Source organism: Paralichthys olivaceus, chromosome 16, assembly GCF_024713975.1.
Source record: "Paralichthys olivaceus isolate ysfri-2021 chromosome 16, ASM2471397v2, whole genome shotgun sequence".
Lineage (NCBI taxonomy): Eukaryota > Metazoa > Chordata > Actinopteri > Pleuronectiformes > Paralichthyidae > Paralichthys > Paralichthys olivaceus.
Window position 1 is genome coordinate 22,456,846 of NC_091108.1, and position 25,543 is coordinate 22,482,388.

A 25,543-nucleotide genomic window follows, 5' to 3' on the forward strand; every position below is an offset into this window, starting at 1 on the left:
TTCTGCTGTTTTAACACGGTTTTGTTCAAATCCGTTTTTTAGTGTTATCCTAATGTTTTAGTGAGAATTTACATTTTAGTGAGAAACCTCACATTGCAGCCCAGCGGACACACTGCCTGTGTGAACCACAGACAAACGTGACACGCTCCCTCAGCCAGTGTGGCCCAAGCGCCACAGTCGAGAAATCGCTGTGTCCGCTCAGCTGAGTGTCAAAATGTATAAATCATAGACATGGAAAAGTAACGAGAAGTGTGTGGCCCAATGCAACAGAGCAGAAATAATATGTTTCATCATAAATGTAACTGAGGTGGAGGAAAAAGTATTCTGCTAAACAGCTACTTTCAGAAGTACAATATATTGAAGAAACTGTAACTGTGAAATATGTTACTACCTCTGGTTGTAAGTTAGAGTGTTCTATTTCTGGTTGGCAGTTTTCTGTGTTTGAGTGTGAGGAAGTAAAGATGAATGTTTCACTTGACGAGTTTGTGACAAAACCTTCTTGGGACAAAATAGAAAAATGCAGGTGGTTCTAAGCTTTCTGTACTAGACAATCTGTGCTATTCATGAAGAGGAGGTGGTGGCTACAGTGCTGAAGAGGAACCTGGGGTTGTTCTTATTTCCTTCTATTAATAATGAATAATAAGAGATTCTGGCATTTCTGAGTTCTTTCTTGTAATTTATCGTGCTTCAAGGAATATGAGTGTTAATATTGGGGAGGGGGGGTCGCTTCATTTAAACCTACATATTCATCTTATGCAGCCAGGTTTCAGTCGGACACAGTAAATCAAACTGATGGTCAGTAATTAATTACCTGATATTTAACATTTTAACTTTCTATTTTTTTGAACTAATACAGTGTTTTTATTAACTTTTTTTAGGTTTGTTTGTATAACTCCTCTCTCTCCCCTCATTATTGATTTTTGTTACCTCTGATGTGAATAACAATGGTTTGTATTTATATAACACTTTTCTTGTCTTGATGTCCACTCAAAGCACTTTAGACTACAGTTTGCCATTTACCCATTCACACACACATTCATACATACAGTGCATCTATTAGCAGCACTTTTTGTTCTATGGGGCAATTCAGGGTTCAGCATCTTGCCCAAGGACACTTTGGCACGCAGACTGGGGAACACGGGGATTGGGCTGCCGACCTTCTGGTTGGGGGGCAACCATTCCACCCCTCCACCACAGCCACCCAATGTTATTGTACTTACGCTTACTCTTTGCCAGTAGTTTTAAGTATGACTCTATGTTGCTCACTGTGGCCCTTGGGGTGGATGTGGCTCAAGGGGGTAGAGCGGATCTTCCTCTAACCAGATCCAGATCCCTGTCTTCCGTATGCTGAAGTGTCCTTGGGCAAGATACTGAAACCCCAAATAGCCCGTCGGCTGTGCTAATCTCTTAGAAAAAAAGTAAATGCACTGTATAAATGTATGTGTGAATGGGCAAGGCTGTACTGTAAAGCGCACTTTTCATTTCTCAGAATAGAGTTGCCAATAAGAGTTGGTTCCTCAGTGGGTGTGTCACTGAGTGGGGAAAATTTACTGTAAACGTGAACAGGTTGGTGGTGAACCCAGACCTTAGTTTTAGGACTACTTTCCAGTCACCCTGGCTTTCCGGCTGCTCGGGAGCTGCTAGGGGGGCTGGAGAAGCTACAGCTGCTTGGCTCGCACCAGTGTTCCAGTTTAACTGGTGATCGTGTCAACTGGTGATATTGTCTCTGTTCTAGATGTTGTAGGTTGCAGACTCGGTCGCAGATTCATCATTTTCACAGAGCACCTGTGTCTGAAGTGCGGTGATATACCGAAGGGCTCGTTGAACTAAACATCAACAAAAACACATCATGAGTTAATATGTCTGTCCATGTCAACATCACAATATAATATAAAAAATGGCATTCGAAATGACATGGCAAAGCAGTATTAATTGCTGGATCTCTTTACGCCACTGAGCTGATGTTGCAGTGTTATCTGGTGATAGTCAGAACAAAGATTATAATCTGCATAATTAATAACCGGCCTAAGAAACTGATCATCGTTTATAGTAGACACTGGGAGTTATGAAGAATATGCACACGTTGCCAGCTCAATGCAAAGTGCTTTGGTTTGATGCTGGTGATCATTACTATGCACATACACCAAACACGTGTCAGCAGTCATATGAAAACATCCCTCACAACATTTTTATGAATAAAGTTGGTGAACATGTGTCCTCCTGTCGCTGCTGGTTAAAGTCAGCCGACATTCATTTAAAAGATGTGGTCGATGATTAGATTCAGTCCTCTGAGAATGAAACCAACCCAAACGTTCATCAGAAAACGATTTAGTTTGTTTTTTGCAGTTTCTGTAATGCAAGTGCTATTTATCTCTGTGTAATCAACAGATGATCTGTCTGAACTGTGTCGAGTGTTTTGTCAACATGACATGTGTGGCGAAGCAAATCTGGAAAACTAACTTAATGTCTTGATTGTTGTTTTCTTCTGTCAGACGACTTTGTGCTTTGTTGGAGCTGTGTCAGTTGAAGGAGTAAATAAACTCTGCTGTCTAATTATGACAACTCTGGCTGATTGTATTCACTGATCGTGTATTTTGTGTTAAAAAGGATTGTGGTAGTGTTGCGTAGTTTGCTATACATGTTCCCCTGCGAGGTGCGTATGCTTTACAATGATTAATGTACAGCGGGTTACTCACACGATAAGAAAAAAAACCATGCACTTTTATTCCTCTGTGTTGTAGTTTTTCTTTTTTTTAGCATGGATTAAAATAAAGTAACGATAAGGGATTGAACCCCTGGTCTCAACAAATCAATGCACAGTAAGACTGATGACAATAACCTTCTGTGTAAAGTGCCTTGAGATAATTTATATTATGATATTATGTATAAGCGTTATAGAAATAAAATTGAATTGAAAATTGAATTGAATAAGGATGAGCTAAACACAAAGTTTGCTCATAGTCATCGAACTTTATTTAACACAAACATGCCTGATCTTGTGATGGAAGTTTTCTGGAAGCTGGTAAAAGGAGAACTCAGGCAGCAGCTCATGATGATTACACAGAAAGATTTATTGCAATCTTGATGTACATTAGAGACCCGGGGTGATACAATAGCAAGGTTGAGTTAGATGAGCAATTGTCAACCCTCAAGTCTGAAGATGTCTCCCACAGCATCCTAATTTATCTCCTTCACTTTGCATCACTCATCCAAACAGCACATCCACAAAAGCATGCATACCTAACCTTTACATCTAGCCACTGATGTCATACGCAAAAGAATTGGAGATGGTGCCTCTCTGTCTGGGCTTCGGAATTGGATACTGTATGAAAGTCCATGATATTACAATGTACTGCAAGTTGGCCCTTTACCTACAACCTGACATTGGGTACTGCTTGGAGAGAAGGTAGTATCTGTGGAATGAGTCAGGCTGTATTCTCTTCATGGTGAACAGATTTACTGAGGATGGTCAAACATTCTCTCACAATACCAAGTTTGAAATACTGCACATGGGATTAAGTGAAGACATGTGTGGAAGAGCATTTGCTCTTCTACAGTGAACATGTTATTGTCATCATAAGGAACCTCTTATCGTGTGAGAAACCTGCTTTAGATGAATCATCGCAGGGGGAAACATATAGCTATCTATGCAACACGACCACAATCAGTTTTAACATGAAATACATAATCAGTGAATACACTGAGCAGTACAATACGAGTGTTTGTGTGACACCAAATTAGCCTCAGTGGATCAGATAATAGCAGAATTAGGAGAGATGAAGAAAGGCAGGGATCGATACACTAACACCAGCGAAAAGAAACGTATGGTGGCTAAAGCCCGAAATACTACTTAGATATTTTCCAAAGCATAAGGGTTATCCCTCAGTATTAACAAATTTGAACCAATCCCCATTCATAAGTGTTCAGATTCTCCCACTGCCTCAATCGGAGTTGAGTCTGAAGTGAAATACTTGGGCATAATGATTGTTGAGGAATTTTTGACCATCCTCACACATTACATCTGCACAATACCATCGTGACAACAGGCTGTGAACACCTGCATGTAACGTAGAGAGTGACAGCAATTCCAGTCATTAATGGATGCGCTGTTAAAATGGCTGACGCAAGTAGAGGAAGATATATGGGGATGCTGCGGGAGACATCTTGAGACTTGGGGGTGACAATTGCTCATGTTGCTCTGTTAGTGTTTGTGTATTGTTGCAGCTTCTGGTCTCCTTGATGCATCAAGTCTACATTAAAATCTTCTGCATAAGACGTCAGCTGTTGCCTGAGTTCTCCTTTCACCAGCTTCCAGGAAACGTCTATAACCAAAATGACCGGACAGGAAGTCACTATTCAAGAGTGACTGGTATGAGAAAGAAATTTTGTTTGTAAATGATGTACTGGACTGCAACGTTAACATTCTGGACATCATAGTTTTTTGGGGGGGTAAATTTAATCAGATGTACACAGAGAGAGTATGAAAAAGTTTGTAAAGCAATCCCTTTCACTAATTCAGTACAAATACAGTAATTTATGAATTACATCCATTTTGCCAAATATTGTGATTAATAATCTTAATTTAATAGATAAAAAGTTTGATAATAAATATATAAAAGGTGCTTTTAAGAACACATTTTTCCATGACTATAATAGAGGATTTTATTTTCAGGTTCCCGAGAGGAAAACTTTGGCTATCTTGGGAAAAGCACAAATGGCCCATTTCCCCAAAGGTCAAACCCACTTTAAAATATGTCATAGGGTTTATAGAGTTCAAAAATTCCTCAAAAAAAATGTTTTAAATTTAAAGTTGACACTTTGCGTGTCAGAAATGTGCAAGTTTGTTTTCTCTTGCACTGTAAGTTATACAGTTTTTGGATGGGTATAATAAACTGGATATCACTTAAAGTCAATGACATGCCAAATCTTGATATCTCTCATATATATGTCCTTATGGCAATTTCTTTTCATCCATTTCCAACGTGATCAATATAGTTCTTTTGATGAGTAAATACCCTCCTTTGACTGTTTTGTAAATGAGTTTAAATTATTTTATGCATCCCTTAAAAAAGTATCCTCTAGCCCAAAAGCTGCAAAGATCTGTTGGGATATATCTTATAACCTTTTAATTTGATAAACCTCCTGCTTTGAAATGAATCTTTTTGTTTTGATGTAATATAATACTGCATTGTTTTTATGTGAATACTCTATTTGTTTCCCTGTAAGTGTTTGTATGTTAAATGCCATGTTCAATAAAATGTCACTTCCTTCAAGTGTGTGCAAGCGCGGAGCTAGAAGGAGACTATAATGCCATCTTCATCCACACTCCATATCACCTGGGGGCGGTAATGCTCCAAATGGTTGTTTACCAACCGCCGATAAAACCCAATAGAAGAAGACGAAGGTCGAAAGAGGAAGTGGAACCATAACAGCGCAAACCTGTATCTAAAATTCTCCTTATACTTGTAGACATTGATTTCATCTTCATCATGTTTATGCCCTAAATTCCTCTGGTAAGGACATTTATTGGGTTTGTATATTGAGCCTGTTTCACAGGCGTTAAGGTAGTGTTAGCCTCTTCCCGTTTGTTGTTAGCTTAGCATATGCTATCAAGTGTATTAATCTGACAGAGTGAAGTTCATTTCTGGGTTTAGCTAATGTTTTCATGGACTCTTTGTGTGTCACAGTACACAGTGTTTCCGCCTGCTGGAGTTAACGCTGAGCTACTTTAGGGAACCGTTTAGTCGTTAGCCGCTTCCTATATAATGTCACGTTACTCGATGCTACATTGAAACCAGTTAGGCCATTTAACAGTGCAACAGCTGAAAGCTCTGTGAAGAAGATGGGACAAAGGAAGTGCCATAACTGTCCCTCCATAACCCTCAGCATGAAGCAATTGCTGCGTGCGCGTGACCGTTGCCCTCTGTGTTTCTCTTTAAGCATGTGCATGAAGCCCTCAGATACGATATAGAGAAGTAATATGGAGGAGACAAGTCGGGAGGCGGTGGCCACCGCAGTGCAGCGGGTGGCAGGCATGCTGCAGAGATCTGATCAGCTGGACAAGGTGGAGCAGTACAGAAGAAGAGAGGCTCGCAAGAAGGCCTCAGTGGAAGCCCGGCTGAAGGTGATGGAAATGTCAAATCTCAGCATTGTATATTGTAAAGCCTCACATTCTCTTTAACTGTCAGCCATCTGAAAACCAAATTTAATCGCACTTATACGACATAAGATGAATGAAAAGCAGGAGTTCCTCACCAGTCCTCAAAAGCTGGGACCAGGGAATGGTTTGGATATTTGCTTGGTTAATGATCAGTGAGGAAAATTTGAATCTAAATGATAAATGAATTAAGTTGTCAAGTATTAATAGAATACATCAGTGAAGCTTGCCTGCCAAAGTAACACAGCAAATACAGTTAATGTGGCTTCATCCCAGTTAATGATTCTTCTGGAACTTTTCTTTCCTTCCTGCTCACTCCCAGTTCTTCCCCCGATCTCACAACCATTTAAATATCTATCAGTGTTGTATTTGTATATGTTTGAACATTGTTTGGCTTTATTTAAAGTCCCACTGTGTAAGATTTGGGTGAAAGGGAACTATTTGCAAAAATATAATGTAGAATAATCCCCATGATGTTTTCACGAGTTTGTTTAATCTAAATTGTATGAATTGTAGTTTCCTTTACCCCGGAAAGACCCTTTATACTGAAATACTTTATATTTACATCGAGGGGACGCTCTCTACGGAGGCTGACATGTTTTTTACATTAGTCCAGACTGGACAAACTAAACACCTTTTGAGTTTTTATGACAACTGAAGGTTTCCACTGGTTCTTTTTCATGTTTGGAAGGAGAGCAAATTTAAGTAACAATGATGTCTGTTTCTTGACCACCCCTAATGTTCTTCAGGCAGCAATCCAGTCCCAGTTGGATGGCGTTCGTACTGGTCTGACCCAGCTGCACAGTGCCCTGCTGGATGTCAAAGATATCCAGAGCTCATTGGCTGATGTGAGCAAGGATTGGAGGCAGAGCATCAACACCATTGAGAACCTGAAAGATGTCAAAGATGCTGTAGTTCAACACAGTCAGCTGGCCTCTGCTGTGGAAAACCTTAAAAATATTTTCTCTGGTAAGTTAATCTCAAGCCAACACAAAATATATCACTGATGTGTTCTCAATCACAGGCAATATCAACAATAGACAACATTAAATGTCAGTTGACCTCAGCCACTCAATTTGGTCACAGAGAAAAAAAAATCTGCTCATTATGTCTAGAACTGGATAAGCCATGGTGCATTGAGTGCACTCATTGCACGTTGAGTGGTCGCCCTATTCATTTAAATACATTGTAAATAAATTATATAGTAAAGTATTTGCTACATATTAAAAGTTTTTGATCAAATAATTCTAAATGCTAGTTCTGATATGTTTGCACATTTAAAGCATCAAATGTTAAACTCAAAGTTGATGGAGCATCTTAACACTGACTTATCAGCTTATAGTTGTTAAGCTGTGATATGAAAACTGATGTTAAAGTTCAACTTTTACCCTGCATAACGGTGTAACTGTAAGCAGGATATTGTTTTCCCCTGTGTGTGTGTGTAAATGGTCTGTATTTATATAGCTAGTTTCTAGTCTTGATGAACACTCTGAGCACTTTACACTAAAGTTTTGCCATCTACCCATTTATGGATGGATGGCAAATCTGAACATAAATTCAACAACTCATGTGCTTCAACTGAAAGACCACACTCTTGATTAAAGATAGGAAAAAGCTTTATAAAGTTCATCTATGTGGAGCACTTTAAGATACAGTGCATCTTTGTGCAGCACTCATCATTCATACACTGCCGAAACAGTTGTCAGGTTTGGTGTTTTGCCTAAGGAAACTTTGGCATGTGGAATTGGGGAGACAGGGATTAAACTGCTCTACCTCCTGAGCCACAGCCGCCGTGTTTGTGCTGCACTCATCTGTGAAGAGAACGGGGCACCAGTGGCACACCTGCCAATTCTGGTGTTCTGTGGTGAATGCCAATGGAGCTGCGCAGTGCTGGGCTGTGAGCACAGGTACCGTTAGAGGAAACATCAACCTGTACACTGCTGCAAGTCATTTTGTAGGGCTCTGGCAGTCCTCCTCCTTTTCCTCCTCACGTAATTTGTGTGTATATGATGTACAGTGAATATATGTCGGCATGTTGTATATCTAAACAATCTAGTTGTAATCATAAGCCTTGATCTGCTGCCACCACAATTCACGATGTAGGCTATGTGCGTACCTAAGATGCAGAAGCATGAATTGGGCTTCACACCTGTCTGATCAAGTGCTCAGATGATTGATCCACAAATTGTCCAGTCAAACTTGAGACTCCTGCTCTAGAGGAGTCACCATTGCTGAAACATCCTGGGCTTTAGATTTTAGACAACAAGCAATCCATGAATTCTGACTCCGTCTCATCATGGAAAGAAAAAGTTCTTGTCTTGATCTTGTTATAGATTCTCCTGCTTCCTCTTAGCAATCTGTCTGTCACTTTGCTGTATCTACAGTACCTGAAATTGTAGCTGATACCCAGCAACTGATAGAGCAGGCAGACCTGCTGCAAGCCCACAGGAAGCTGATTGAGCTGGAGTGTTCACGAGACGACCTCATGTATGAGCAGTATCGTATGGACAGCAGGAACACCAGTGACATGAACCTCATCTCGATCTACTTTGAAGATGTAAGTAAGAGCGTTGTCACATAACTGAAACACCAGAGAATCGTATAGCATCAGTGTGGTTTAGGGCTGCAACTAACAATAATTTTTGATAATCCATTTATCTGATTTTATCTAATTGTACATATCTATAATGAGAAATCACATACATATGATTCACACATTTTTCTATGTAATTACAGATGTTGAAAATTGGAGTTTTGAGTAATTAAAATGTTTAAAGATGTGTGTGTATATATTAGAGGTGTGGAAATTTCTCAATTCTTAGATGCAATGCAGAGGTGGATGACTCTGCGTCAATGCAGAGACAGCACATAATCGATTCATGTTTTCCGCTACGTTTATTGTTTTAGCGATGTCCTGCCTCTGCATAATTATAACCAGAATCAGACAGACCAGTCGTCCTGTATTTGTCAGTGTCTTTCGGAGTCTGCCATTTCCTCACTCCCCCTCTGACCTGCGCTCACTTTACTCTTTAACAATAAACACAATCACTGATCACAAGTAATTAGGACACATACAGGACTGACATTTACATTGTGTTTGTTTGATTCGCTGTAGAGTTTATGAGACGCATGTTTAAACCTGCTACACAAGACGTAACGTGAGGGTTTAAGTGACGGAACGACCCGAAGACATGATCTGACATCATCGATTTCTAACTAAATACATGTCATTATCAGTTCATGTGTGAAGAGGGACAGAGACGAACACACACATTCACACACACAAACAAAAGTTCTTCCTGCAGATTACGACCTAACACAGTGTTTTAACTTCATTGTTGCTGAAGAAGCAACACCCGATTTATCCAGGAACATAAATATGAATTCAGCTGGTTTTTATAAAGATCAGTTCTAAGTGATCAAACGCATCGTTGTGAATCGAATCATTGACTGCTGAATCATAAATGAACTGGAGGCTAGGGAAGATGCACACCTGTACTGAGCTGAATTCAACCACCGCTGAGCTCTCTCTTTCTCCTCCCGTTGAATCCGAGAAGCGACAGTCTTTAAAATTGTTGACCATTTCATGATAAAACGTCAAAGAAAACCTGTGTAAAGCTGAAGAAGACCGTCTCCAACATGTTTTCTCTTTAGGATTCATATCACAGTGATGTTGTGCTGCTTTTCCATGTGAAATCAACTTTATAAAGTGTGTAGCTAACAGTTTCTGGCAGCTTTACTGTCAAGTGTTCCCACACTTTCGACAAATTGTTGAGCTATCGTCTCTAATTCAGCCCTTCCAATGATGTTCTTGTTGTGTGAGTAATTTCGAGGATCTGTCAGATTTCACTGATGGTGTTCTAATAAGGATCCAAAAGTAAAATCAATTGGAAATAATTATTGAATAAAAACACGCTCTGCATATCAATATATTTAGCCAATCAGATGAAGCCTGCTGCCCTAGATAATTAATCAAAGATATTCAGATTATTGACCGTTTTTTCCGTCAATGAATCATTGTCGGGAGTAGAGAATAGAGCTCCGCCTCCTCCTGAATAAATTCTACTGTGGAAACTTCTAGCGATCTCATTTGTCCCAGGTCAGTTCATTACTATGAGTGGTTGATAATATAAAAGAATTGTGTTGCTTCTTAATGATAGTCCCAGAACCTGAGGGAAAGGTAACAAAGTCTCTCTCTCTCTCTCATTGTGATATTCAACAAGGTTATCACACATTTTCCTGATATCATGCAGCCCTAATACAAACCAAAGAAAACCAAATCAACAGACCTTTGATTGAGCCTTTGCATAAAATCAAGCTCCGCCCTCAGCCTTGGTCTTTTGCTGGAGTAGGAAGGACAACTCCGGGCAACTGGGTTCATGTTACACGCCCTTCAGTCAATTTTTTTCCTGTATCCTGACATTAGTGCAGATACACTATCATGTCTTTTTTAATACAAAGCTTTATTTTTACAAGAACAGTGTGTAGATATAGAACATTTTCACTTTCAGTGAGCGCAAATATGTCTTTGTTGTTGGAGGACTTTTCTAGGGAACAGCATATTCTTGCTGCAGGAAACATCAATTACTAATAAAATACGTTTAAACAAAGCTTCCTATTTGGAAATATAAATTTATTTGCAAACAGTAACCCTCATTGTAGTAGGGTTAGTAGATTTAGTCTTAAACTTTAGACAGTTCATTTCACTTGAAAATAAACCAATGATTTTTTTTTTATTATTATTTATGTTGCCGCCTCAGTTAAAGATTTGAGGTAGTCAGTTTACACTCTTTGTTCTTTTCCAGGTTCAGGGCTTGTCAGATGACCTGGCAAAACAGTTATGGATGGTACTGCAGAGGTCCATGGTAACAGTTCGCCGTGACCCTACAATGTTGGTGTCAGTGGTTCGTATCATTGAGAGGGAGGAGAAGATCGATCGGCGTATGGTTGACCGTAAAAAACAGACTGGGTTCATACCACCTGGGCGACCCAAAAAATGGATCGACAAGATGTTTGAGGTAAGATGTGGGATCGGAGTCATCATTTTTGACATACTCAAAGTTATTAAGAATATTATTTGGGCAATTGGATTGAAGTTTGTTATTCCCTTGTACTCAAGTAGCAGTGCTAGCCCACTGCCTTCAAGTTTGCCTCCTGCGTCTAGTTGTTTTTCTTCACCTGACTCATCATCATCTACTTCTGATGAGAATTCATTCTTTAATCCCTTCATCCTCATCTGGCTCATCCTTTCTGTTGGGTTTTCCATCTTATTCAACCTTCTTTCCTTTTCATTTTTCTAAATTGTCTGTCAGTTTTTCTCCTCATTCTTTTTATCTTCTGCTTTTTTTTGTTCTACCTTTGTCCTCATAAAACATAACTAGACTCAAATGGTCTCACATACATTTTGAGACCGTACAGATGATTTCAAGGTGAATTTAATGTAATGTTTTCCTTCATCAGTAAGAGGCCATATAGTTTGTTGAACACGTAGACAGGTATTAATTGCATTTTACTCTCAACATTGAGATGTTGACATGTAATTACATTGAGTGTGTGTTTTTCATCCATGGTAAGATTAGATTTGACTTGTTGTGGAATAAACCTCAGACAGAGCCATGCTCACTCTGCCCCCTGCCTCTGTTGTAGGTGTTGGAGGGAACAGTCAGCACTCGCATTGAGGGCACCCAGTCGGTGACGAGAGAGGCTGATAAAATGTGGCTGGTTCGTCTTCTCGAGATAACCAGGAAATATGTTCTGGATGACCTCATCATTGTGAAGAACCTCATGGTGCAGTGCTTTCCCCCACACTACAACACTTTCAACAGGTAATGGATGCACAATTCAAAGTGAATCACACTGTTTTTCTGTCAACACAGAACAGGTTTCAGACACATTCCCTCACTAGCCCACTTTTGTTGGCCCTTTGTATATTTTCACCAGCTCAGCAGCCAACAATTTAACTTTTTTTCATAATTTAATCGTTATAGTGGCCTTATATTAACATTTATAGTGAAAAGACATTTCAGTCATTCTCACCAAGCCTATTCAATGATTTTCCACATCAAATTTATGGTTTTATTTAATCATTTTTTCTTTCTTGAAACAAAGTGAATATTGATAGTGATATTTTTTATTTTCCAAAGGCTGCTGCACACTAGAGGATAAATGGGCCAGAAATTGCAGTGGCATTGCCAACTGGAGGCCAGTCCCTGCCAATTATCTGCCCAAGTAATCCTGAAGTGTAATGGGCCTAATTCCTAACATTTCCTTTAGATAGTTCAGCATATGTTGAAAATCATGCACTTTTAAACAGCCTCAGAATCTAGCTCAATGCAGCTGGTACAAGAGGCAGTTCACTCTCATGTTCAACTGACTGGTAAGAGTTCAGTCTCCCAGACTGCTGAGGAATGTGTCAAAAAATGTACTTGTCCACATTGTTTGCAGAGAGGGGTTGATGCCCTGCTGGCACTAACGATGTCTCCACTGTGAAGAACACTCTCACTCTAGAGACAGAGGTTTATAAAGGACCGGTGTGACTTGCTAGCTAAAATGCGCAGGAGAGGGAACTTCATAACAGGGCTATATTCCTTATAGCGTGTGTTTGAACACTGCGTTCTCAACAACAGATAACGATCTCATGTCCGCTGCTATAAAAACACCTAAGTCGCACATCGCTAAAGTGTTCCCTCGGAATTTGAGATGTGCACAAATAAGTTCCACACGTGGACTCGCTGCATTTGTTCGGTACAAGTGCATACTTAACCAAAAGGCCCGTACTGGAGATTTACTGTCCGGATACATGTGCCGACACATGGCTGCCTGTAACATCATTTCAATTTTTTTTACTTGTTTTTCGGTGGGTTTTGGATCAAGCCCTCAATGTGTTGATGAGTTTTGTTTCCATTGACCATTGTTACGTGTGTCACACACTGCCATTATGGAAGTCTTGCCATATTACCTTGTCAAAGTTGAAAAACAACATCTCTCATCTGAAGAATGAAATGGTCCTGGATTTCTCAACTGTTGCTCTGGCCAAACAACTTTATTCCTGACATGCAAGGAACTTGACCAGCTTGGCCCGCTCCAACAATTGCTCCGCTCCGGTAACGGTGGATAACAACATCACCATTCTATGGTCCTTCACCTGTCACCACCAAAGCCCCGGGAGCTGCCCCGGGAGCTACCCCTGGACATTCGACTGATCCCTGGATCATCTTTGAAGCTAAACCCAAGGCCTCAGCCAGCTCTACGCAGCATGTTGAGCCCATTGAAGGTGTGTCTGTGGTGAACGGGGTAAGCACAGCAGCAGGTGGGTTTGCAGCTCCAAACATCATTGGGAAATCCACCCCGAAAATAAATTTGCCCGCCAGCAACTCCCCCTCTGGCTTCCCAGTCCTTAGTAACCACCTGGAATTGCATCGGCACTTGATAGACAGCTTCTCCCCATCACCTCCGCACCTGAGGTTGGATCCCTCCTGTAACATCCACCTGAGGAGTGGTGCTACTCCGTCAACTGCTCTTCGTTGCGCCAATGATGTAACGCCTGGCTCCAACTCTACTTCCAGCAGAGATGCTCCAGGTTCAGCGGAGATGCTCCCAGGTCCAGCCCTTACGGCATTGTTGCCGGCTGCAGGTCTAACTTCTGCTCTAGCGTCGCAACTCCCCAGTCATCGTTCATGTCAGCACAAATGACGTTCCCAAGCAGCAATTTGAACTCTTAAAACGGGACTTTGTCCACCTTGAATACCCTCAGTTCCCTAAAATGTAAGATCCTGATCTCCGGACCAGTTCCCACTCATGGCTGGGTATTGGGGCGTTTGAGCAGGCTGATTCGCCTGAACACCTGGCTGTCCAATCCGGAGCGGGAGGTGGGATGCTGTCAGCTGATTTAGCACATGGAAATCTGCTCGAACACACCAAACAGAATTACACACCTCCCCTCTACTTTAGTGACCGGATGATCGGCCCCATGATCGACCCACCAGCGAATGATGTCTTTTAGTTCCACTCCTGTAAAAATGTGGTCCTAAATATCAGATCCTTAAAAAAATGTTTTTTATGCCATGATTTTATACCTTTTAATAATTTGGACTTTTTTTTATCATCACTGACACTTGGCTCTCCCAAGGACACTACAGTCCTCTTATTGAAGCAATTGAATCATCCTATAACTAAGTGCAGACTTTGATACTGTGGATCATGATATTTTAATTGACTGTCTTAAAACCTGGGTTGGCATCAAGGATACTGCACTTAGTTGGTTTGATTTTTATCTTTTAGAAAGAATCAAACCTGCTCGGTCACCATAGGTAATTACACATCCTCTTAAACAAACGTTACCTGTGATGTACCACAAGATTCAATTTTAGGCCCAATTTTATTTTCTATTTATATGCTTCCTCTTGGCCACCTGGTCAATTAAAGCCGTTGCCAGAAACCTAGGAGTTCTGTTTGACCTATCACTCATTTTCCAACCACAAATGAAACAAAAAGCTTCCTACAAATCAGAACCATCTCCAAAATCAAACCCATACTTAAACACCCGGATATGCAAAAAGTAGTTCATGCACTAGTTTTCTCTAGACTGGGCTGCTCTTACTCCCTCCTCTGGCATAAACCAAAAGTCACTTTCCCGCCTCCAACTAGTTCAGAACGCAGCAGCTAATCTTCTCACTGGTCTTAAAAGGCAACATCACATCACCACGATCCTTGCTTCTCTTCATTTTAGAATTGATTATAAGATTTTACTGATCGTCTTTAAAGCAGGCCAGGATCTGGCCCCAGGCTACCTGGGGAGATAAGGCTCACAGAGTCAGTAAATTCTTTTAAATCACTTCTTAAAACCCACATTTATATACTTGCTTTTATGTGATACTGTGCTATTATCGTTTCCTTTTTCGACTTTTATTTTACTTGTTCACTCTTTTTATTGTCAGTTTACTGCTTTTTTGTTTCAGCTTTTAATTTACTTTTCTTGCTTTGCTGTCAAAGCACTTTGTAAACACTGTTTGTAAAGAAATGCTATATAAATAAAATGTATTATTATACTATGACCATAGTGTGCCCTTAAGGTTTTTGAGCAGTGTATATATGTATATGTACGTAGATTCTGAACCCCACTGCCACGTATGCTGCCATTGTGTGTGAGACTGAGTGTGATCTATCCTATACATCTGTATGTATGTATATATGTGAATGTTTATGTGTGTTTAGATATATGGTGTGTGTGTGTGTGTGTGTGTGTGTGTGTGTGTGTGTGTGTGTGAGTGTGAGTGTGAGTGAACTTCTGTATATACTGTATGTCAGTGGCAGCTCCTGTAAAATTTCTCAGGTGGGGCAACTGTTGCGATGATGGCTAAGGTTACCTGTTTAATTTAATGGGTAAATAAATGTATCTGTGTCGCTCCTGTCACTTTCACAACCTGCTGTTCATTTTATCATAATGGAAGGTTCCTGCTATGCATGTCACGTCTCGTTTTGTACTGAGCAAAACATGTTGACGAGTCATTTTTCATGATGTTTAAATGCAGTCTCATAAACTCTGGAGCGAATCAAACAAACACTAAGTAAACTTCGTGTACTGATCAGGTCCTGCTAACTGATGAGTATTTATTAGTCAAAGTGAGAGCAGGTCAGTAGGAGAGGGTAGGAGGACACAGGAAACTCCAGTGGTGCATGCCCTTCCGGAAGCCATAGAGATTGCATTGCCTGCAGTTTGAAAAAAAAAAAAAAAATACAATAAAAGTCTATAAGAGCAATGTGGTGTGACGCTGCAGCTGATTGGGCTATGATTAGGGTTGCAAAGGAGCGGAAACTTTCCATGGGAAGTTAATGTGGGGAATTTTGGAAATATTCCGAATTGGAAACTTTCCATGAGAATTATGGGAATTATTGGGAATTTATGGGAATTAACTGTAAATTGGGGGTAATTTAAACAAACTGGATCATATCCAAATATAAATTTAAATATTTTTATTTTGTCATAAGTAGACATCCATGCAAAATAATACAATTTAAAAAAACATGACATTTCAACAGATTGATTTGAGTAGAACTTTAGTTTTATTTCTTGTATGAACAATTCTTTAATGAACAACAAAAACATGAATTTTGAGTAGCCTCTTAAATGGTCAATGAAATGAAAAATAGATTACATTTAGCACCTTTTTTTATTTTTTTATTTTTTACTTGACTTCAGATAGTCCTCGGGCTCAAATGTGTGGCTTCAATAGTCTTGAAATCAGATGTGCATGTGATGGAGGAATGCAAAGTGCATGTAGGGGGTGTGGCCACAGTAGCCCTGCAGTAAGCAGTGTGCTGTGTGCATGTGATTGAGGAGTGTACGTGAAGTAAATCTGGTTGTTTTAGCTAAGATTATGCTACAATATATTTTCCCCAACTATATTTAAGTTCCCTGTTGAGGGCCAACCTCCAATTTTGTAAATTTCAGATTTATTCCCGTTAATTCCTGTTAATTCCCATACAAAGTTTCCAACTTTGAAAATTCCTGGAATTTTGCAACCCTAGCTATGATACACAGAGGCAGCAGGCAGGACAAACTGTCTCAAGAATTTGAATAATTGTATGCATTTTTAAAATGATGTTATGATAATGTTAAAAATAATGTTATTATAATTTATCACTGTCATCTTTTTTTTTTTATCGCCCTCTATTGGCCAGCCGCCCCTGATATATATATATATATTCACACATATACATATATGTTTAAATATACATGTATATGTTCTCTTTTTGTGTGTATTTGTGCATGTGTACAAACCATTTAAACATAAACATGCAATTGTGCATATGTGTGTCTCAGGTTTTTCAGTCTCTACCACAATGCTGTGTCCACTCGTGTCAAAGAACTGGCTGCTGAGGACTTGGAGGCAAATGAGATTGTGTCCTTGTTAACCTGGGTTCTCAACACATACAAGAGGTACACAAATAAATTATCATACTTATACTAGCTGCATGTGAATTAGGTATGTAATTTTGGACTTTCAAAGTTCAAAGACAGAATTTCATTAGTGACTAAGCACAACAAAGGGTTCTGTGCATTTCTAGTGTATACTGTCAATATTCAGATGTATTTTCCATGGTGTCTGTTCAACAACTCTCCATGGTGAACTGGATAAGAAATTAGACAATGAATAAAACCCTGTATGTATAGATGGGTGCTTGCCTCAACTTATTATGTGTTATCACAAGCTTACAGAATCCAAGAGGCATCTGCAGATGGAAATGTTAATAAGTCAGGGTCTGTGCATGTGTACGTTCCAGTGCGGAGATGATGGGCCATCCAGAGCTCTGTTCAGAGTGTGACATCCACCAGCTGGAACCCCTGCTGCCTCAGGATGTGGTGAATGACCTGCTCAGCAAATATGTCAAGACTTTTACAGTAAGCATCACACACCAAGAGGGAAATTAATACATTTTCACTAAATTACTCATTTAGTCTGTAGACTTTATACACATCATACATATTTAAACCGTGAGTGCTGTGGTTGTGGCTCAGGAGGTAACCAGCAACACGATGGTGTTCAGTTTGATCCCGCTCTCCCCAATTTTGTGTGCTGAAGCGATGCTGAGCAAGATACTGAACTCCAAGTGCCCCTGTCTGGCAGTACATGATGGATGTGTGATAAAGAAAGTGCTGTGTGTGTGTGTGTGTGTGTGTGTGTGTGTGTAAATAGAAAAAAACTGTACTGTAAAGTTCTTTAAGTGGTCATTAAGATGAGAAAATCACTATATAAATACATTTACCATTTTCACTGATAATACACGTGTTTAATCTTCCTCTCTGGCTACTTGGCTTTATGTCACAATTCCTCTCTCAGCCTTGTACTGTGCAGGGCGATTAAATAGTCAACTAAACATTCACATTAGGAAAATGAATGTAGATTAACCCTTTGACTGTGGCACAGAAACAATGTTAAAAACTATCCTTTCGTTGGCGTCAGAAAAATTTACATGGTCAACTGGACTTGCTTGTGTTTCTTGTCATCTCTCATCCAAGACTTTTCTTCACTTCTAATCAACTAATGGGAAGTTTTAAGGTATTTAACCTCTATGGGTCTGTACTTGCGTTGAAAGTTATTATGTTAAATCATTGGAACCCCCAGTCAACTTGTGAATAGCTTGTTAATACCTGTAAAGCGTAGACCCACTCTGCTATTGCATGAGTCATTAGGGTCACAGGAGTTTGGGTGTTTTTGCTAAGTATGATTTTCCATGTCTTCAGTCAAATATAACAGGGTGGCTGAGGAAGGCCCTGGAAACAGATAAAAAAGACTGGCAGAAAGAAACAGAGCCTGAGGCTGACCAAGACGGATACTACCAGACCACACTGCCTGCCATTGTCTTTCAGGTACCCCCCACACACGCACACTCTCAATTCATTTCCGACCTTGCTGTATTCCTGATCCTGAATAAAAACATGAATAACATTGTTATTGGGATTGAGGTGCTGGCTCAGGAACGACACTCTGGCCTTAAGATTTTTTTCTGAGATACAGTATATTTCATTTTGCACATTAGCTATTTATTGCACTGGCAGAAATTACTATTGCTCAGTCAAAAAGTAAAAAACAACAACACTTTGGCAGTGCATATACATGATAGCTAGTCGCTATCTAGAGCAAAATCCAAGAATCAAGATAAGAGAATTTCACACAGAAGAGGAATGAAAAAAGAATCAAATATGTGGAACTTTTTTAGAAATGCATCCATTTCTATTTCAACAGAGCATTTAAGATGCTATAAAAAGTGCAGGTACAAATACAGTGTGGTTATATCTCCAGTAAGTCATCTGAATCAATACTGTAAATATGTTTGTCATTACATCATTATAGTTTGTGTCAAAATGCAGTTCACATTGTCTCATGTGGAGTTTATTGTGAAACTATTTAGTTTTTATCAAATGTGCATGGGACAGCTTATATAGGGCAACGCCGAGTTAACCATGAACAAAAACTGTTGAGAGCAGTTTTGAGTTTACTCCCAACGTAACAAAGTCACCCCTGAAGTTCCCTGATAAGCTAGTAAACTTGCTTCATAGTACAGGCCCGTGATTATTGTACTCTTGCATACCAACATCCTCCTAGAAATTCCAACTTCAGTTGAAGGCTGACTCACTAAGGCCTTGTGCTTGTTATAATCTTAAGATCTAAAAGACTACTGCAGTAAATTGTCTTTGTGTATATCAGGGTATCTTCTATTTACATGGTGCATGCATACAATAATTTTGCAGTGTTCGCTATAACAAAATTGATAAATGAGCTACAGTAATTTTTAATTTCAATTTGGACACGTGTGAACATTGAGCCATCGTGACATTTGGTTTACTAACAAAAAAGGTTTGAATATCTCCTCTAGCCACTGTTTTTTGTTTGCTTGCTGATGTGAGTGATAAAAACATTTTGTTGAAGAGCACAAAAGTAATTTAACCAATTCTCTACCTCATTTTTATATATCTTCACACCACTCTTTGTCAGATGTTTGAGCAGAACCTTCAAGTTGCTGCACAGATTGATGGGGATTTCAAAGAGCAAGTTCTGAAGCTATGCCTGAAACAGATGAACACTTTCCTCATCAGGTATTTTTGACTTTCTTTTTAATGTGAAAATCTTTTGAACATATCATTTTAGAATCATGGGATTTATTCATGATTTCGGTGTGGTGTTTTTTTAAATTCAAATAGATCTTTTAAAGATAAGTTAATTTACATTGTTCACATTTTCTACTTCTTAACTTTTTTCTCCCAGTTGTGCCAATGACTTAAATTTCAAAAGCCAAAACATAAATGTTTGCAACACTTCCTGTACCTGTTTCAGAATAAAAGATCTCCAGGTTTCTGTTGGCTGAATCCATTCATTTGTTTTTAAAAAGCTTTTATTCTGAAATATTTGTAGGAGATGCACAACTTCATACTGTATAATACTGGTATTTATTTAAGGACTAGTTTTATACAAGGAAATGCATTAGCACCTGTAGCACCTAATAGAAAGCAAGCAAGACTGAACCATGCAGTGACCAGAGAGGGGAAGGAAATATAAAGGCTATCCTGATAATTTTGCCAAAAATGGTGAAACAAACCAAAAGTTTATTTACACAATTTGTTCATAGATGCAAATATAATTTTAATTGCATTGAGTAACTAATTTTAATAATAATAATAATAAAATAGTGTTCTCTGAGAGCCCCTGTATGTGCTGGGCCCTTGGAAAGACATAACATGGAAACATAGGTAGAATAATTACATTTATAATTTTGTTTCTATGTAAAAAGTGAACAATTGTATAATGCCTGCAACAATATTAATTATCACTGTAAATCTCACAGATGTTTGTGTTGTGTGCAGGTACAAAGAAGAGGCAGTGGCCTACAAAGAAGACCACTTGAGAGACAGAAAGCTGCCTCAGTGTTACGTACAGTACATGATAGCCATCATCAACAACTGCCAGACATTCAAGTAAGAATCATTCTTGTCCATGCACTTGTGTTAACACTCAAATGTAAATGTGCATTTTTGTCAGAATGTCAAAAGTTTCACCATCAAATCCTAAGGTTATTGATGTGGGTGAATTTAAGCTGTTTCATGGGATTGCTACTCAGGAGATGGAGAGGGTGATCCACTAACCAGAATGTTGGAGTGTTTGATCCCGGTCTCCCCCACTCTGCATTCTGAAGCCTCTTCAGGCAAGATGCTGAACTTGAAATTCTCAAGAGTTAGTTTGAAAGGAAATATTTTTGTCAAATTTTGACACAGTGTTTGTATTTTAACCAGCAAAGCTTTTCTAGCCTTTTCGGCACTGAATTAACAGCCCAGGGAACAATTGGATGCATAGTAAATCATATCAAGTGACGCCCTTCAGCCTATCAGATCTGTGAATTCTGAGAAGAATTCTAACCCTTTACAACTGGAGGTGTTGAATGTGCAGCTGAGAGGAGGATGAATAAACAGTGAGTCAGAGAAAATTAAGAAAAGTATCTTTACATGGCATGTTTTAAGAAGAGAAAGGTAGACAGTGAAATCAAGATTGAACTGACTCTTACATGTTCATTTTCAAAACAGTGTGTCTCATAATATGAGACCATGGCAATTGTTAAAAGCAGCAATGTGAAACAACACTTCACCATTCCAGCCCAGATTTGAAATACTGAGAGGACAAACTAGAGCTCACTTATCTCACTGAACAAGAAAAGGGTAGTTGGGTTATAAGTGGAAAAGTTAAAACTGTCCAGTTAAGGGGTTAAGAAATTGACTTTCAAGGGGGGGCTGTGGCTCAGGGGTTAGAGTGATCATCCTCTAACCAGAAGGTCAACTTTTATTGGCCAAGAGGCCTCTTTGTTGAGCACATTCTGCTGAACTTGTCTGTCAAATTTCAAGGCATGGCATTTTCTAAAATTGGTTCTCCCTTTATGGCTTAAACCCTAATTTAAATAAATAAAAATATATATATCTCAGTGCAAATGAGGAAAGTAGCATTTTATCTTTGTTTCCAAGCCAAATGCTGTCTCAAGGCAGTGTTTCCCAGTCATTTTGTACTTACGGTGTCCTTGCCCTTCTTCTTACCATGTTGGGTTCAATCTTGTCACAGTCTTTAATGCGAATTGATCCATTTGACAGTATGGTTTTCATGCTTAAACATTTTAATCAGAAATGTATCCTTGAAGTGTGCACACTTAACCACCAACAATTAGGGCAACAATTTATTTATAATTTCACACTGTATTTCATATTTACTTATTACACTGTAGTTTACTGTGTACCATATTCTAATTAATTAATTGATTGTGTGCTCCTCAGGGAGTCCATCAACAGTCTGAAGAGGAAGTACTCTCAGTCACCAGAGGCCACTGACAGTGATGCTGCTATAGAAAGGACACTCAATGAGGTGGCTAAGGAGGGATGTCAGTTCCTATTGGACGAAGTCTTTCTAGACCTTGACGTAAGGACATTTCAACTGTACTGTATTTACTGTTTATGTGAAAGGTGTTTGTTGTATTTGTAGCAAAGTCTTTGTTCTATATACAGAACAATTTAAATCTCAGGCTTTTTCCCTCTTGAGTAGCATAGTAGACGGATTTGTAGTGAGTGACCCACGGATTATTTGGTATTTTATTCGATACTTTTGAATGGGTGTATCCTTAACTAAAATAATAGTAAAATAGAATTCTGCCTCATCAGTTTTATCCCAGTCTAAGTAAAACAACTCATGTAGAAATGTTGGTTTACAAGTAGTTAACAAAGTTAAATTGTTGTTTACACCTATAAAACATATTTGCAGTGTCTTCACAGATGGTATTATTAAATTGATGTCATTTATTTTGTCAAAGGTACTACATCCACATGTGTGCACTAGCCAATGCATAAATAAGCTCAAGACAATTAAAGCACCCTTTGCATTCTATCTTAATTGAGAGTAAAAAAAAAAGTACAAAACCAACCTTTGACATAAGAATACTGGAGTGATCAATAATCCATTTAATTAGTTTCTTTTTGACTATGCATTTACCAGAATCACCTGAATGAGCTGCTGACCAGGAAGTGGCTGATGGGCTCTCATGCTGTGGACACTATCTGTGTGACAGTGGAGGACTACTTCAATGACTTCAACAAGATAAAGAAACCCTTCAATCAGGTAGAAATGGCACTGACCTGAGGCACTTAGCAGGGTGTCTCCATTAAGTTTGTTTGATGTGTTTGTCAGTGTGGAACTGACTGACTTGAAAAAAAATCCAACATGTAGAAATCTAATATTGTCACAGATCCGTGGCTGTGGTAGAGATTTGAGTGCCATCTTGTGTTCTTAATAAAGATTCTTCATAAGATCTAATGTCATGTTGGCTGTGGTGTACGCAGGAGATGACAAGCGAGGCCCTGCGCAGGGTGGTGGTGGAGTACATTAAAGCAGTGATGCAGAAGAGGATCACCTTTAAAAACGCTGATGAGAGGAGGGAAGGAGCAGAGAGGATGATCAAAGAGGCTGATCAGTTCAAGTTCCTCTTCAGAAAACTGGCGGCTGTAAGTTTACATATAATGGATTGTGACATTGCAACATTATTCATGCATTATAATTATATTAGCTACTGTGTAGGGTTGATTTTCATAGATAACTGGTTATCATTAGTTCAGGACATTAGTCAACTAGTCAATTAGTTGTTGCTCAGATGGATAATGATACATTAAAATAGGTTCATGCAAATTTCTTGCACAAGAGTAAGTGTATTTAATCAACCCCCAACCCCTTGGACATTTATGTTATTTTATTTATTTTATCCCTGAGGCTGTAATGTTAGAGCAAACCGCAGTGTGAAGTGGCTGGTAAACTACTGCCATGTGTTGAATACAACAACCTGTTTGAGATCCAATAATTATTAGATTTGCTGGTTGATATGTCATTACTATCTAATAACCACAGGAACCAGCCATGTAAACCCTGTCTGCCTGTCCTTGACTGTACAGTGAATGAGTACACTGCTGTATTGTAGCTGAACAGATCCAGTGTGCACAATGACGGAGGTTGTTGCTGTTCTGCTGCTCTCACTGTTTAGACAATATAACCTGGAAAACCTGTGAAGTTTGGAGGGGCATGCCTAACCTTTGGTTGATTGTGCTTTTGTAGGGTGAAGACACAGACCGTCTTTGTGGTGCCATCACTGCCATTGCAGAAGTTTTTAAGCTGACCGACCCCACACTACTGTACCTTGAAGTCACCACTCTCTTGTCCAAATATCCTGACATCAGGTACACGCACGCACATGCACACACACACACACACACACACACACTCTATATTTCAAATACATTGATTTTAGTCATTTAATTCAGTTTCATTTTTATAGTGCCAAATCATAACAAATTATCTCACGCCACTTAAACATAGTAAGGTCAAAACCTAAAAAAATATTATAGAGAAACTTAACAGTTCGGACAACAAGCAAGCGCTTTGGCCACTGTGGACCGAAAAAAACTCCCTCATTAACTGGAAGCACTCTGTGCAGACTTGGGTTGAGAAAAGAAAAATACGGGAGTGGACACACTGAAAATCTGGAATAGCAAAATGATTCCCCTAATCTATAAAAATATCTGCTGCTCTTCATTAATACACCATTAACTGTAAGCTATTTTTCCCCTGTCAGAAAACCTAGAGATTTCCCTGACTGAAAACCTAGAGATAAATTAGACTTTTACTTGAAAACCCTCAAATCCGGTTTCTTGGTACAGGCAGCTGAACTTCAACAGTATGAAACATGCACATTGTCACAGTGATCCATGAAGGCAGTCCAGCATGCACAGTACCAGGGTACTTAATAAGCACATGATAAAATTATAAAACTATAGATTTCACCACATATACAAGTCTCTTGGATGAGTTTTTACATGAATCTTATGAATTGTCATTATGGTGCTTTGTGAGCACCCACTGTGTGGGGATCACTGAGCCGGATGATGCCACATTACCAAAACACTGCTAAGGTTTTTGTCTCCCCTACGCTCCATAGGGAGGAGCACATCCAGGCATTGCTGGCAGTGCGTGGTGATGCCAGCAGGGACATGCGCCAGATGATCATCGGGACTCTGAGTGAGAACAAAGTGTCCTACTCTGGTGTCACACAGCCCATCTTCAAAGACATCGCCGTGCCCACCATCACAATGACAACGATGACTACCATGACCTCCATGGCAACTGCAAAGCTGCTCAAATAAAACTAATAATCATGACAGCATCTCCAGCCTTACCACCATCAGACACAATAACATAAACACATTTCTCTTTGTCCATCCAAATACTGTTATCCCTATTAAACACAATTTGCTGTTTTGTGTATGTGTTTTTCTTTCCATCCTAATCCCATGCCAATCTCAACAAAAAATAAAATTGTACTTGTTAAAACAGACTGACATGACTCCTTATTAGAGTTCAAAGCTTCACAGGAAGTGCCTCCTCACTTTTGCTTCTGTTCTTCGTTCTCTTCATCTTTCTTGCTTTTCATTTTACACAACACAGATAACACTGGAATCAAAGTGGCTCCACACAAATGCCTGTCACTTAACCTGTGAATTTTATTTATATTTTTCAATGGTCAGTATCAAATAATGTCAAACAGTGACTAATTATCAGAATGGAGTTTTCACTGGTCATTGCACCCAGTTGATACAATTTGTAAATAAGAACACTGCAGTTAATAGTTGACTGTCCTAGCTCTCAATGATGACTACTTGGCACTATCATTTATTTCCCTTCACCACTGCAGCGAAGTCAAGTCAGTAAATTAAACTGAAACAATGGCTGCCCAAGCCGCTGATCGTGGCACAGCCAAGGACGTGGAGCCTACTTGTGAGATTAAAGTTACCAGTGATGATCAGTATATGCTGAG

The 25,543-nt window shown here is 39.3% G+C and overlaps 1 protein-coding gene across 1 annotated transcript; it reads left to right on the forward strand.

Moving 5' to 3' along the window:
* Positions 1 to 5,367: 5,367 nt before the first annotated feature.
* exoc3 (exocyst complex component 3) lies at positions 5,368 to 25,063 on the forward strand. The gene is made up of 16 exons (XM_020112518.2): positions 5,368 to 5,513; positions 5,941 to 6,124; positions 6,907 to 7,126; positions 8,542 to 8,714; positions 10,963 to 11,175; positions 11,804 to 11,982; positions 16,980 to 17,096; positions 17,441 to 17,558; positions 18,402 to 18,527; positions 19,654 to 19,754; positions 20,520 to 20,630; positions 21,969 to 22,110; positions 22,681 to 22,803; positions 23,025 to 23,186; positions 23,788 to 23,909; positions 24,668 to 25,063. Exons 2-16 carry the CDS (start codon positions 5,981 to 5,983, stop codon positions 24,870 to 24,872), a joined length of 2,256 nt encoding a protein of 751 aa, XP_019968077.1. The 5' UTR covers positions 5,368 to 5,513; positions 5,941 to 5,980; the 3' UTR covers positions 24,873 to 25,063.
* Positions 25,064 to 25,543: the final 480 nt, after the last annotated feature.

Excerpts from the sequence above, each read along its gene's own strand:
- exoc3 (XM_020112518.2), top strand. The coding sequence starts at position 5,981 with ATGGAGGAGACAAGTCGGGAGGCGGTGGCCACCGCAGTGCAGCGGGTG. Across the intron at positions 20,631-21,968 it reads AACAACTGCCAGACATTCAA|GGAGTCCATCAACAGTCTGA; the intron begins GTAAGAATCATT and ends TGTGCTCCTCAG. Across the intron at positions 22,804-23,024 it reads TAAAGAAACCCTTCAATCAG|GAGATGACAAGCGAGGCCCT; the intron begins GTAGAAATGGCA and ends TGGTGTACGCAG.